This window comes from Mustelus asterias, chromosome 3 (assembly GCF_964213995.1).
Source record: "Mustelus asterias chromosome 3, sMusAst1.hap1.1, whole genome shotgun sequence".
Classification (NCBI taxonomy): domain Eukaryota; kingdom Metazoa; phylum Chordata; class Chondrichthyes; order Carcharhiniformes; family Triakidae; genus Mustelus; species Mustelus asterias.
Window position 1 is genome coordinate 127,392,812 of NC_135803.1, and position 14,630 is coordinate 127,407,441.

At 42.5% G+C, this 14,630-nt stretch overlaps 1 protein-coding gene across 16 annotated transcripts in view; it reads right to left on the reverse strand.

The window, feature by feature from the left end:
• slmapa (sarcolemma associated protein a) overlaps positions 1-14,630 on the reverse strand; it is a 192,019-nt gene that overhangs the window by 60,610 nt on the left and 116,779 nt on the right. For all 16 annotated transcript variants that reach the window (XM_078209584.1, XM_078209581.1, XM_078209574.1 and 13 more), the window contains one exon: positions 3,374-3,430. In XM_078209584.1, coding sequence (XP_078065710.1) covers positions 3,374-3,430 — 57 coding nt within the window. The remainder of the gene's footprint in view (positions 1-3,373; positions 3,431-14,630) is intronic.

Consider the following 14,630-nt stretch of genomic DNA (forward strand, 5'->3'; position numbering starts at 1 on the left):
TGTATAAAATTCTTACAAGGCTTGACAGGGTAGATGTTGAGAGGTTGTTCCCCTGGCTGGAGCTTCTAAACCTAGAGGTCATAGTTTCAGGGTGAAGGGCTGGCCGTTTAGGAGATCTGAAAAATTCCATTACTCAGGTGGCTGCGAATCTTTGGAATACTCTTCCACAGGGGCCTGTGGATGCTCAGTTTTGAGTATACTCAAGCCTGAGATCAATAGAAACCATAAATAAAATAGCGAATAGCAGGATTTCAATGGAAAAGTCTTGTTTCACCAACCTGGATAATTTTTTTGGATAATTTTTGGAAGAGGTAACATAAAGAGCAGAAAAGGGTGTTGCAGAAGATGTAATAAATCTAGATTTTCAAAAGACCTTCAATAAGGTTTCACATATTAAGATGAAAGAATAAGATCAAAGCATGTGGAGTCAGGGGACAAGCAGCTGAATGGATTGGTAGCTGGCTTTAAGACAAAGTAGAGAATTGTGTTAAAGGGTAGTTATTCAGAGAGGCAAAAATGAGAAGTACAGTTCTGCAAGGATAAGGGCAGGGACCACTTTTCTTCACAATTTATATTAATGATTTATTCTCTGGAATCAAAAACTATTTCTAAATTTACAGGTGACACCAAATTGTGAAGTGGAGGTGGGTCAACAGTGAGGAGATCTACAAAAATTTACAAGGAGGTATTAACAAACTTGAAATATGGGCATCACATTATCAAATGAATTGCAACAGAAAAAAATAAGGAGGTTACATGTAATTTAGAGAATAAGATTCAAATTGGAGTAGAGGAACAAAGTTGGCGAATAAGATCCACAAATCACTAAAAGTAGCAATACAGGTTATCAAGGGCATTAATAAAAAGCAAACCAAGCATTCGCGTTTACTTCTAGAGGGATAGAATTGAAAAGTAGAAAAGTTAAGCTTGGCCTGAATATTGAGTTCATTGGGCGTGTACATTCAGTGGGCCGAGAAGGAGATGCAATATGTGCTTGCGGCCACAAATGGATCCCACCGCTATTTCACTCTGGCTGGCCAATTAACTGGTAGCCAGCGTGAAACACATGCTGAGAAAGGTTCAGTGCTGCCAGGAGGCAGGAAGAGAGTGGGCACCAAGGGAAGTGAGGATGGGCGTTTCCACCGAGTTCCCAAAGGCTGATACCTGTTGTGGAGCTGCCTAAGGGAACTGCAGTACTGTATAAATGAAATAAGCTTAAAGAAGTGCTGCAAACTGTGTCTACACTGCAAATTCAAGCACCTGGCAGCCAACCTTAGGAGCTCAGCCCTCAAACACCTTTTATTTTATATTACCCCAAACATTTAATCTCGCCCCGGTGCGTGTTCGTTGCAAAAATGTGAAGGCTGCCTGGCCGATTGACCCTTCCGCCAACCATAAAAGTGGATGGGCCATATAAAATACTCATCAACCCTCCAAAACGGGCTTAATTGCCTGCTGAATTGTCAGTGGGTGAGCTTCAGAATGACCGCAACGCTGTGCCCGAGTGTGATGAGGTGGGATGCGTGTCAGATGTCTTCTCACATGCTTCCGGGTCAGGAGTATCTGATTGATCAAAGTAAAATTCTGGCCCTAACGTATCAAACGTTGGTCAGACCACACCTGAATGCTGCACACAATTCTGATCCCCATATTAGAGACAGTGGATGAAAAGAAAATTTATAAGCATGATACCAGAAATGCAGGTTTCTACCTATCAGGAGAAGATAGATTTGATCTCTTTTTTTCTCGCAAAGAGAAGGTGGTTATGGGGTGTTCTAAAGAGGATCTAAAGAAGCCTTTCAAATTATGAGATGGTTTGATAGAGTGGATACACAGGGAATGCTTCCATTTTTGTGGAAAAACAAAACTAGAGGCCTCAATGAAATCAAATACAAGTTCCTTCTGAATTCCCTCACGACTACAGGAAGTAATTGAAGCACATAGATGTGCTTATGGAGGGTTATTCTGAAAGTTAGATGAAGAAAGACGGGAGGAGGCTTGAGTAGAGCTGGTACGGACTTGTCACGCTGAATGGCCTATTTCTGTGCTGTATATCCTATATAATCCTATGACAGAGTTTTAGACACAAAGGGAATCAAGGATTACGGGGATAGAGCAGGAAAGTGTAGTTGAGGTAGAATTGAATAAATAGCCAAATTCAGGGATGCACACGAATAAGAATTTTGTTTGGATGCTTCTATGGGCAACATTATGTCATCTAGTCTACAGGCAATGCAAGGAGTGGGAGGTGTATTTGGACACCAGTCACCCAGCATTCTAACTGGAATTGTAATTTGATCTAGTCATGACAAGGAGGCTGGAGGAAGGCACTGCTCTGCTTGACAACACAGATTTGTGGTGGTACTGCAGACATAACCCCTCAGTATTCAGGCAATGCACAAGGTTAACACTCTCACAGTTCAGATACTACGCAGTGTCACATAAAATGCAGCGCGAACACGTCTTCCTGGCCTACATTTTTGTATCACTAGTGTGTCAGATATGAAAGCATTTTCAGCCAGAAGTGAATCCTGCTTGCATTTCTTCCAATATCCTAACCACCACAGACACCTGTGTTCAGCTTATTCAGTTCATCCTAAAGGTTGGGCCTGAGGTGATCTTATTGAGACATATAGGATTCTCAGGGTGCTTGACAGGATAAAATGCTGAGAAGATGTTTCCTCTTGTGGGATGCTCTAGGACCAGAGGTCATAATCTCAGAATAAGGGGGTCACCCATTTAAGGCAGAGGTGAGGAGGAATTTCTTTTCTCAGAGGGTATTGAATCTGCAGAAAAAAAGCAAATTACTGCGGATGCTGAAATCTGAAACCAAAAGAGAAAATGCTGGAAAATCTCAGCAGGTCTGGCAGCATCTGTAAGGAGAGAAAAGAGCTGATGTTTCGAGTCCAGATGACACTTTGCCAAAGCTTTGTCAAGGCTTTGACAAAGGGTCATCTGGACTGGAAATGTCAGCTCTTTTCTCTCCTTATAGATGCTGCCAGACCAGGATAATTGTACCCAGCCATGTACTCCTGCTTTGTGAAGTCCTATTCTTTAGCAGTGATGGCAGGGATCAGCAATACTGCTATTAACTACCAACTGCACAATAGAAAAGAAGGCAACTCACCACCAGCTTTTCGAGGGCCATTAGAGTTGGACAATAAATGCTGGCCTAGCCAGCAACATCCACATCCCATAAATAATTTTTTTTAAAAAACACACTGCTGACATGTTGACTGATGCCAAGCCAACCCAGCAATCTCCAAAACCTGCATCTGATAATTCTAGACAATCCTGGGCCTTAACTGATTATCTGCTTCGATTTGATTATGGAATAGAATTATTTCCCATTCGTGACAAATAAGCCTCTTACCTTCCACATTTGAAATCCTATTATTCTGAGTTGATTCCACTGGAGCTTTCAACTTGTCTGCAATTCAAAAAAACATTTTGTAATATTAATTCAAAATGATTTTAATGAAGTATTTCACCATGAATATATCAGATCCTTTTTTAATAAAAAAAAGCAAACTGCTTAGCCAGTAACCAGAACAGGTTCATGGTATAATGTTTCTAGTGCCATTTGAAATGGATAACAGTTCAAACATGGTTCTCATGCAGGTAACTTGTTTTCAATACTGGTTTGCACAAAAACAGGAAAAAATGAATTATATTAGCACACATAGATTAACATTTCCTTCCTTGCATTTCAAATGTGACTGGATAATTAAAAAAAGATTAAAATTTGTCAAAAACAACCATTTAAAACTAACAATGCACAAAAGAAAACCCAGTGACAGTAACCTGGTCCCAAATACTATTAATTTTCCACTCTGCTTCCATTTTGTCTCAGATATTGTTGCAGTAGGCATGTGTTCACATCTGCAAATGAAGTAATAATGCTTGCTGGAATATTTTTAGTTAACTTCAATCTAATAACAGTTCTGAGATATACTATTAAATAGGAGGCAAGGAAGAGTCATTATGCATTTTTTCCCCGGAAATGCACATTTCATACAATAGTAAATATAAATTGTAACACATGGTCGCCATTAAAGGACTTCAATTCTTTATTTTTTTCCTCTGTAACAAAAACAAATAGAATCCAAATGAGGGAATTCATAAGGTATCAATCTCTTTAATAAAGGTGTCAGCAGCTGTTCCAGCACCTCTAATATCCCAGGTGATTATGGCTGTTATCAGAAATGGGACTCTGGGCCAATTCTCCCCCTCCCCAACCAGGGGGCCAGATGCAATTTGTAACATCACTACTGTCACAATACCTAACATTAGATAGCTCAGAAAAAAGACAGGAATTAAACATGGAAGCTGATGGATGTAAGCAGGTTAATATCGTCATCGAGGACAGGGTAAGGCTTTGAAATATCTTTCAAGGAAGCAAGGGAAGGGGAAAACGTTAACAGAAAAATCAGGAGGGTGAACTGTGATGAAGAAGGTTATCTAGGATTGCAACGGGATCTTGATCAATTGGGCCAGTGGGCTGACGAATGGCAGATGGAGTTTCATTTAGATAAATGTGAAGTGATGCATTTTGGTAGTTCGAACCAGGGCAAGACTTACTCAGTTAATGGTAGGGCATTGGGGAGAGTTATAAAACAAAGAGATCTAGGGGTACAGGTTCGTAGCTCCTTGAAAGTGGACTCACAGGTGGACAGAGTGGTGAAGAAGGCATTTGGCATGCTTGGTTTCATTGGTCAGAACACTGAATACAGGAGTTGGGACGTTTTGTTGAAGTTGTACAAGACCATTGGTAAGGCCACACTTGGAATACTGTGTACAGTTCTGGTCACCTTATTATAGAAAGGATATTATTAAATTAGAAAGAGTGCAGAAAAGATTTACTAAGATGCTACCAGGACTTGATGGTTTGAATTATAAGGAGAGACTGGGACTTTTTTCACTGGAGTGTAGGAGGCTTAGGGGTGACCTTACAGAGGTCTATAAAATAAGGAGGGGCACAGATCAGCTAAATAATCAATATCTTTTCCCAAAGGTAGGGGAGTCTAAAACTAGGTTTGAGGTGAGAGGGGAGAGATACAAAAGGGTCCAGAGGGGCAATTTTTTCACACAGAGGGTGGTGAGTGTCTGGAACAAGCTGCCAGGGGTAGTAGTAGAGGCGGATACAATTTTGTCTTTTAAAAAGCGTTTAGACAGTTACATGGGTAAGATGGGTATAGAGGGATATGGGCCAAACGCAGGCAATTGGGACTAGCTTAGGGGTTAAAAAGGGGCTGAAGGGCCTGTTTCCATGCTGAAAACCTCTATGACGCACAAGTCAGTTACTTTTTTTAAACTTCACCATGTTTCTCAATCTCACTCAAAATATTCTCCCTTATTAATACCGCTTGATTGTTTTCTCCAAAAGAGAATAGCTAATTTTCTATTGCATGAGTACAGATTCAATCAATTAATTTTCTTTCAAGTTTTCACTTTGTCAGAATTATTAGGTTAATATAGACATGAAAATGGCAATTGATTGGCATCTTCACTGCTACTGATATTCTATCGTGGTAGCACATTTGTGGGGCCAGTACTAGGACATTGAATCCTAATCAATAAACAATTTTATATTCTGCACTTTTTAAACATCTACCCCCTGGTGTTCTTAGCATTGTGCTCCAACAGGTCAAGGCCCGGTCCAAAATACTAAGGCAGCCTAATTTGATAACGCCAGAAAATTAACTAATTAGAATGGCAGTATTTGATCCTCCACACTGCAAGTAGTAACATGATCACCAGCACTCCAGGTCAGAGTTTCGTGCATGAGATCAGAAACATCTATTAATAGGTTCTTCACTAATACATTGTGGGTGCCATTGTTTCATAGGCTCAGGGCATTGCTAGAAAGATGAACATAAATTCTGTAAAACGCAAAACTCTTTGCATTACGGTGCAGTACTGAACACACGATACTTTATTCTGCAGAGACTGGTCTATAAATTTCAAATCTTTATTAATTTTATGGGATTTCATCTCAGTCCCCAGGTAATATCATTACTTGTTAACAATTACAAACCAGAGTGCAAGAAGAGCTTGATTCAACAGGTAAAACGCCCTAAAAACAACACGGGGCAATTCACAAAAAAAAAATCTAAGTGCCAAATTTGCATAAAGACTGGAGTAAATCCTGCTGGTTTTTTCAGCGAGACTTTCAAAATGAATCTCCCACACTGTGCACTGCAGAGTGCATTCGCGTGATTCACGCGACGATCAGCGGGTGGGGCCTATTCCCACTGGGGAGGCTGGTAGCATAGTGCTGAGCAGGCCACTACACATGTGCCGATCAGTCAGCACTGAGATCGGCGCATGCAGAGTAACCTCACTGCCGGTCTCGTGATCGCAGGCCAGCTCCATGATCCCTGCATCACTGGCTGGCCCCCCCGACATGTCCGGGCCAGCCTCGGACCCCACCTCGATGGCCAGCCCTGATCACTGACCTCCCTCCCTCTGTCACCGCTGAGTGTGGAATGGAGGTGGGACCACCCCCCCACCGCTGAGGGAAGCGTGGCAGCAGGAGCCCCCACCCCCACCGATCTTGTCCCACAGAGGCCCTGGCTCCAATTAGGCTCTGCCTCCATTAGGCCCTGTTCTCTTGCCACTGCCTGATGCTGGTGAGCAGTGCGAAGATGTCCCCTGGGCATTGGCACTTTGCCCCTTCGGCAGTGCCAGGGGGCCTAGGCTGGCACTGTTAAGCCGGCAATGCCCAAGGGGCACCCTTTAAGCCCCAACCTCCTTGGGGGCCTCAATAGCCCCCCTTCACTGCAGTGGGCTCAGGTGCCAGCTCTCCACAAGTGGGGATCTATTATAAACCCCGCTGGAGTGAAACACTCTTTTTGGGAGGGGGCTAGCAGGCCCAGAGACTTCAGTCCCGGGCCTGCTAATTAGGTGTAAAATATATTAAAATTTCTATTTGAATAAGAACATAAGAAATAGGAGCAGGAGTAGCTCATCTAGCCCTTCGAGCCTGCCCCGCCATTCAACAAGGTCATGGCTGATCTGAAGTGGATCAGTTCCACTTACCTGCCTGCTCCCCATATCCCTTAATTCCCTTATCGATCAGAAATCTATCTACCCGTGATTTAAACATACTCAACGAAGTAGCCTCCACCACTTCAATGGGCAGAGAATTCCAGAGATTCATTACCCTCTGAGAGAAGAAGTTCCCCCTCAATTCTGTTCTGAACCGGCCCCCACTTATTTTGAGGCTGTGCCCTCTAGTTCTGGTTTCCCTTCTAAGTGGAAAGAATCTTTCTACATCTACCCTATCCAGCCCCTTCATTATCTTATATGTCTCTATAAGATCACCCCTCAGCCTTCTAAACTCCAACGAGTACAGACCCAATCTGTTCAATCTCTCCTCATAAGCTACACCTCTCATCTCCGGTATCAACCTGCAGCTCTGCGCCGATTTCTGGCGTGGAGCTGACAGTGCCGGAAATCTGGCGCTCAGAGACCCGTGGAGGCCGTGGCACCTAGCCGGATGCCCGCTACATGGCCTCTGCTCAAGTCACCCAGCCCGCTGCAGGCTGGGAGAATCGCCCCCCCCACATCTTTCTGAAAAGAAAGGCTTTGAATTTTTAACGTTTCAGGCTCTTACATCCCAAATATCAGTTCTAGCTCAGGTTATACACTGTTTAGCAGCTGTTTCATTTATTTTCTAGTGATAACAGGGGAGCATGTTCTCTACATTTATTTTATTCAATGCATTTCAACAACGATTGACTTTCCAATGTCTTTTGAATATTTATAGTATGCAGAGGAATCTATGGAAGCCTCTCAAGAGAAAAAAAAAAGTTTTTTTTTGAATTGGCCAACCTCCTACTACATTAGGCAGACTAATTTTGGTGAATGCCTCATTGTCATGGAGGTTCAGCATCTTTCTCCCCGAAAGCCACGAGTCAAACTATGATACAACTCCTGGGCATTGCCTGATGTTTTGTATTTCCTCAATGGTAATGCAGATTTAAACTGTGGTATCAGAAAGTTGGACCAATTTTCAACATCTTCCAGAAGAAATAAGCTTTACAAATCACTCAATGAGTCCTATTTATTGGCATTACACTTATGAGGAAAGAATGTATGGACGTGGTGTCCTATAATTAAAATACCATCACACAAAACCTACTGGAGCTAAATTCATCTACCAACAAGTACAGGTTGACATTTCAGTCAGAGAAGTATGTGTGCCTGTCAAGGTCAACTCACCCACATATTCAAGCAAATGATTATGACCTCTTTCCATACAAATATATAACAATCCATATGTATTGATGTATTTGTGTTACACAATTGTTGTAAATGTTGTGATCATGATCATTAGTATTATTTGTGAACTGTATAAAAACAAAATAAATAAAATTCACTACCAGGATATGCAAGTTCTGTAATACTGTGTAAGTATTGAAGAAATGCAACACAATAGCAGTATGGTGGCACAGTGGTTAGCACTGCTGCCTCACAGTGCCAGGGACTTGGGTTCAATTCCCAGCTTGGGTCACTGTCTGTGTGGAGTTAGCACATTCTCCCCGTGTCTGCGTCGGTTTCCTCTGGGTGCTCCGGTTTCCTCCCACAGTCCAAAGATGTGCAGGTTAGGTTGACTGGCCATGTTAAATTGCGGGGATAGGACCTGGGTAGGATTGTTGTCAGTGCAGGCTCGATGGGCCGAATGGTGTCCTTCTGGACTGTAGGGATTCTATGATTCTAACAGCCTTTGAATTACAGTGCAATCTTGACCCCATGGTAGCTTATTCTGTGGATACCTGGCTATAAATTTCAAATCTTCCTGGTCATCAACAGATAAAACTTTACACAATGTATGTAATTTGTACGTCAAGGAGATTGGCATGACCCACAATATGGTTCAGCCAAACTATGGAGTAAATGAGCAACAAATTCAGAGCAAAGCATAGGATTACTCTTTTCCTTTGTGGAAACTTTCCACAGTTCACCCAAATAAACTTCTTGTAAGAACCAAAAATGCTATCAAATGTTTTTTAAAATTTTGTTTATGTAAAGGAGCATATAAGCAATGTCCATCCAGAATGTGAACCAAGGAATTTAATCCATGGTCAAGAACGCAAGAAACAGAAGACCCATCGAGCCTGCGCCGCCTTTTCATACGATTGTGGCTGATCTTTGGTTTCAATTTCCTGCCCGCTCCATACATCCCTTGATTCCCTGAGACCAAACGTCTGTCTGTCTTAACCTTAAATGCATTCAACGATGGAGCATCCATGACCTGCTGGGCTAGAGAATTCCAAAGATTTACCACCCTTTGAATGAAGTAACATTTCTTCGTTTCAGTCCTAAATGTTCAGTTCCTTATTCCGAGACTGTGCCCTTGCATTTTAAATTTCCTGACCAGCCAAAACAATCGCTGAGTGTCCACCTTATCAAGCCCCTTCAGATTTTTGTAGATTTCTCTTTCATTCCCCTAAACTCCAAAGAATATAAACCCAATTTTATTCCCCCTCTCAATGTCGGACAATTATGGCATTCCAGGGTCCAAAGGATTATCTGGACTCGAAACATCAGCTCTTTTCTCTTCTTACAGATGCTGCCAGACCAGCTGAGATTTTCCAGCATTTTCTTTTTTGATTTCAGATTCCAGCATCCGCAGTAATTTGCTTTTACCCTTTGTGCACTTGCATGTTTGCTTTCAATGATTGATGTGCACAGACACCCAGGTCTCTTTGTACATCAACATTTCCTACTCTGTCACCATTTAAATTATACAACGGCATTCTGCTTTTCCTACCAAAGTGGATATCTTCACAATTATGCACATCATACTGCATCTGGCATGTATTTGCCCACTCACTCAACCTGTCTAAATCGCCTTGAAGCCTCTTACCATCCTTCTCACCACTCACATTCCCACCAAATTTCATGTCATCAGCACCTATGTCAGACTTCTATTTATTGACTACAGCTCAGCCTTCAACACTATTATTCCCATGAAACTCATCTCCAATCTCCATGGCCTGGACTTCGGCCCCTCCCTCTGCGACTGGATCCTGAGCTTCCTAACTCTCAGACCACAATCAGTAAGGATAGGCAACAACACCTCCTCCACGGTCATCCTCAACACTGGTGCCCCACAAGGCTGTGTTCTCAGCCCCCTACTATACTCCTTACACGTCTATGACTGTGCAGCCAAATTCTCCTCCAATTCCATTTTCAAGTTTGCTGACGACACCACCGTAGTGGGTCATAGAAATCATAGAAACCCTACAGTGCAGAAAGGGGCCATTGGGCCCATTGAGTCTGCACCGACCACAATCCCACCCAGTACCTACCCCCATATCCTTACATATTTACCCACTAATCCCTCTAACCTACGCATCTCAGGACACTAAGGGGCAATTTTTAGCATGGCCAATCAACCTAACCCACACATCTTTGGACTGTGGGAGGAAACCGGAGCACCCGGAGGAAACCCACGCAGACACGAGGAGAATGTGCAAACTCCACACAGACAGTGACCCGAGCCGGGAATCGAACCCAGGTCCCTGGAGCTGTGAAGCAGCAGTGCTAACCACTGTGCTACCGTGCCGCCCCGGGTCGGCTCTCAAACGATGACGAGACAGAGTACAGGAATGAGATGGAGAATCTGGTCAACTGGTGCGGCAACAATAATCTCTCCCTCAATGTCAACAAAACGAAGGAGATTGTCATCGACTTCAGGAAGCGTAAAGGAGAACATGCCCCTGTCTACATCAATGAGGATGGAGTAGAAAGGGTCGAGAGCTTCAAGCTTTTAGGTGTCCAGATCACCAACAACCTGTCCTGATCCCCACATGCTGACACCATAGTTAAGCTCACCAATGCCTCTACTTTCTAAGGAAATTTGGCATGTCAGCTACGACTCTCACCAACTTTTACAGATGCACTATAGAGAGCATTCTTTCTGGTTGTATCACAGCTTGGTATGGCTCCTGCTCTGCCCAAGACTGCAACGAACTACAAAAGGTTGTGAATGTAGCACAATCCATCATGCAAACCAGCCTCCCATCCATTGACTCTGTCTACGATTCCCGCTGCCTTGCCAAAGCAGCCAGCATAATTAAGGACCCCACGCACCCTGGACATTCTCTCTTCCACCTTCTTCCTTTGGGAAAAAGATACAAAAGTCTAAGGTTACGTACCAACTGACTCAAGAACAGCTTCTTCCCTGTTGCTGTCAGACTTTTGAATGGACTTACCTTGCATTAAGTTGATCTTTCTCTACACCCTAGCTATGACTGTAACACTACATTCTGCACTCTCTTATTTCCTTCTCTATGAACGGTATGTTTTGTCTGTATAGCGCGCAAGAAACAATACTTTCACTGTATGTTAATACATGTGACAATAATAAATCAAATTTAGAGATATTGCATTTGATTCCCTCATCCAAATCATTGATATATAAATAGTGAATAGCTGAGGCCCAAGCACTGATCCTTACAATACCTCACTAGTCACCGCCTGCCACTCCGAAAAGGTCCCATTTATTCTGTTTCCTGTCTGCTAACCAATTCGCAATCTACGCCAATCTATTCTGTTAGTTATGTCTTCAAAAAACTCCAGTAGGCTTGTCAAACATGAGTTCCCTTTTCTGAATTCATGGTGACTTTGTCTAATCCGGTTGATATTTTCTAAGCATCCTGTTATCACATCCTTTATAATAGACAAATAAGCTTAGATGCATTACTCTCTGCCTCTTCATCCAAGTCATTAATATATATTGTAAATTGCTGAAGCCCAGCACTCCACTATTCACTGCTTGTCAACTTGAAAAAAAAACCCATTTATCCCCACTCGCTGCTTTATATCCGTTCACCAATCCTCTACCTATGTTAATATATCACCCCTGACTCATTGAGCCCTTATCTTGCCTATTAACCTTTTATGTGACACCTTATTAAATGCGTTTTGGAAATCCATGTATACTACATCTACTGGTTCCCCATTATCTACTCTACTAAGTTACGTCCTTAAAAAAAACAGGATTTCCCTATCATAAAGCCATGTGAACTTGTTTTTCTAAGTGCAATATGGCTTCATTAATAATCGATTCCATTGTTTTCCCAACAATTGATGTTAGGTTAACTGGCCTGCAGTTCCCAGTCTTCTCTCTCCTTCCTTTTTTGAAAAGTGTAACGTTAACCAACTTCCTATTTGATGGGATTGTTCCCAAATCTAAGAAATTTTGGAAAAATCATAGCAAGCATATCCACTAGCTCTGCAGCTAATCTCTTTTAGTACCACAGCTCCCAGAGATCTGTTGGATTTTTGTCCCTCAAGTTTCTCCAATTTTTATTCTCTGCTGATATTAATTTCCTCACTCTTTATAGGCCCTAAATTACCATTCATTTCTGGTATGAACTTGTGCCCTCTTCTGTGAAGACAGATATAAAATATGTGTTCAAAGCCTCTGCCAGTACTTAAAGTTCCACGTATACATGGCAAACTAACAAAGTAATCCCACTCCTTTTAAAGTCAATGCCAGAAAGTTAAGTAACTGCTTGTCTTTGGGGTAATATTCCTTTAATTGCAGCATGTTTAAAATTACCTCTGAATGTTTAATTCATACAAGCTTTCTTTAAAACATTATGGGCCAGCAAGTTCTAAATATCCCAGGCATGAACCTGAGGCTAAAGAAATGCTCAATGGAGGACCAAGCATTCAGAGACAACTTTAAAATAGAACAAGAATAATCAAATATTCTGGTGATTGGGGAACAAAATGCTATTGTGGCAGAATTAAACATTCCAGGCACGCAAGATCAACATCAAGCATTTCTAGACCAGAAATATGCAATGGAATATAGCTGGTCCTAATTTTCCCTTTCACATATTAAACGGATAAAGGGGGAGGTGGCTAGATGGGTGGAGAACTGGCTTGGTCACAGAAGACAGAGGGTGGTAGTGGAAGGGTCTTTTTCCGGCTGGAGGCGTGTGACTAGTGGTGTTCCGCAGGGCTCTGTATTGGGACCTCTGCTGTTTGTGATTTATATAAACGATCTGAAAGAAGGTGTAACTGGGGTGATCAGTAAGTTTGCGGACGACACAAAATTGGCAGGACTTGCAGATAGTGAGGAGCATTGTCAGAAGCTACAGAAGGATATAGATAGGCCGAAAATTTGGGCAAAGAAATGGCAGATGGAGTTCAATCCTGATAAATGCGAAGTGATGCATTTTGGTAGAAATAATGTAGGGAGGAGCTATACGATAAATGGCAGAACCATAAAGGGCGTAGATACGCAGAGGGACCTGGGTGTGCAAGTCCACAGATCCTTGAAGGTGACGTCACAGGTGGGAAGGTGGTGAAGAAGGCATATGGCATGCTTGCCTTTATAGGACGGGGCATAGACTATAAAAGTTGGGGTCTGATGTTGCAGATGTATAGAACGTTGGTTCGGCCGCATTTGGAATACTGCGTCCAGTTCTGGTCGCCACACTGCCAGAAGGACGTGGAGGCTTTGGAGAGAGTACAGAGGAGGTTTACCAGGATGTTGCCTGGTATGGAGGGGCTTAGTTATGAGGAGAGATTGGGTAAACTGGGGTTGTTCTCCCTGGAAAGACGGAGGATGAGGGGAGACTTAATAGAGGTGTATAAAATTATGAAAGGCATAGATAGGGTGAACAGTGGGAAGCTTTTCCCCAGGTCGGTGGTGACGTTCACGAGGGGTCATAGGTTCAAGGTGAAGTGGGGGAGGTTTAACACAGATATCAGAAGGACATATTTTACACAGAGGGTGGTGGGGGCCTGGAATGCTCTGCCAGGCAAGGTGGTGGAGGCGGACACACTGGGAACATTTAAGACTTATCTAGATAGCCATATGAACGGAGTGGGAATGGAGGGATACAAAAGAATGGTCTAGTTTGGACCAGGGAGCGGCACGGGCTTGGAGGGCCGAAGGGCCTGTTCCTGTGCTGTATTGTTCTTTGTGCCAAAACAAGGAGGTAGAAGAGCAAATTTCAGAGCAGATTTTGCAGAAATGTAGAAGTGACAGTGCAGCAACAATTGGGGAATTCAATTAGCCGACTGGGGGAAAATAAAAGAATAAATGGCAGCGAGGGTAAAGAATTTTTGAAATGCATGCAGGAGAACTTTAAGATACTTCTAGCCCAAGCAGAAATTAAACAGTGCTGGATTTAATTCTGTTGAATGAAGTAGGGCAGGTGGAATGTGGTTCACTGGGGGAACATTTGGGTATTAGTGATCATAATATAATTTTGCTTAAAGTAGTTATGGAAAGGGATAATGAGAAATTAAAGATGGATGTACCAGACTAGGAAAGCCAATTCCTGTAATCTGAGAGGAGGTCTAGCAGACACAGTCTGAAAAAAATAACTGGCCAGGAAAATAGGCAATGCCTTCAAGGCAGGGATTATTTGAGCACAAACCAAGTATATTTCCATATGAGGAGAGGTATCTAAGGGTAGAGCACCCTTAATGATAAAGGCTGTTAAAATAAGGCAGAGAAATGAGATTCATGACAAACATCAGGTACAAAATACAACTGAAAACCAAGCAGGATAGAGTTCAGGGGGAAACTGAAAAATGTTCAAAGGGCAAAAAGAGAATATGAGAAAAGATTAGTTGGTAAATTAAAAGAGAAC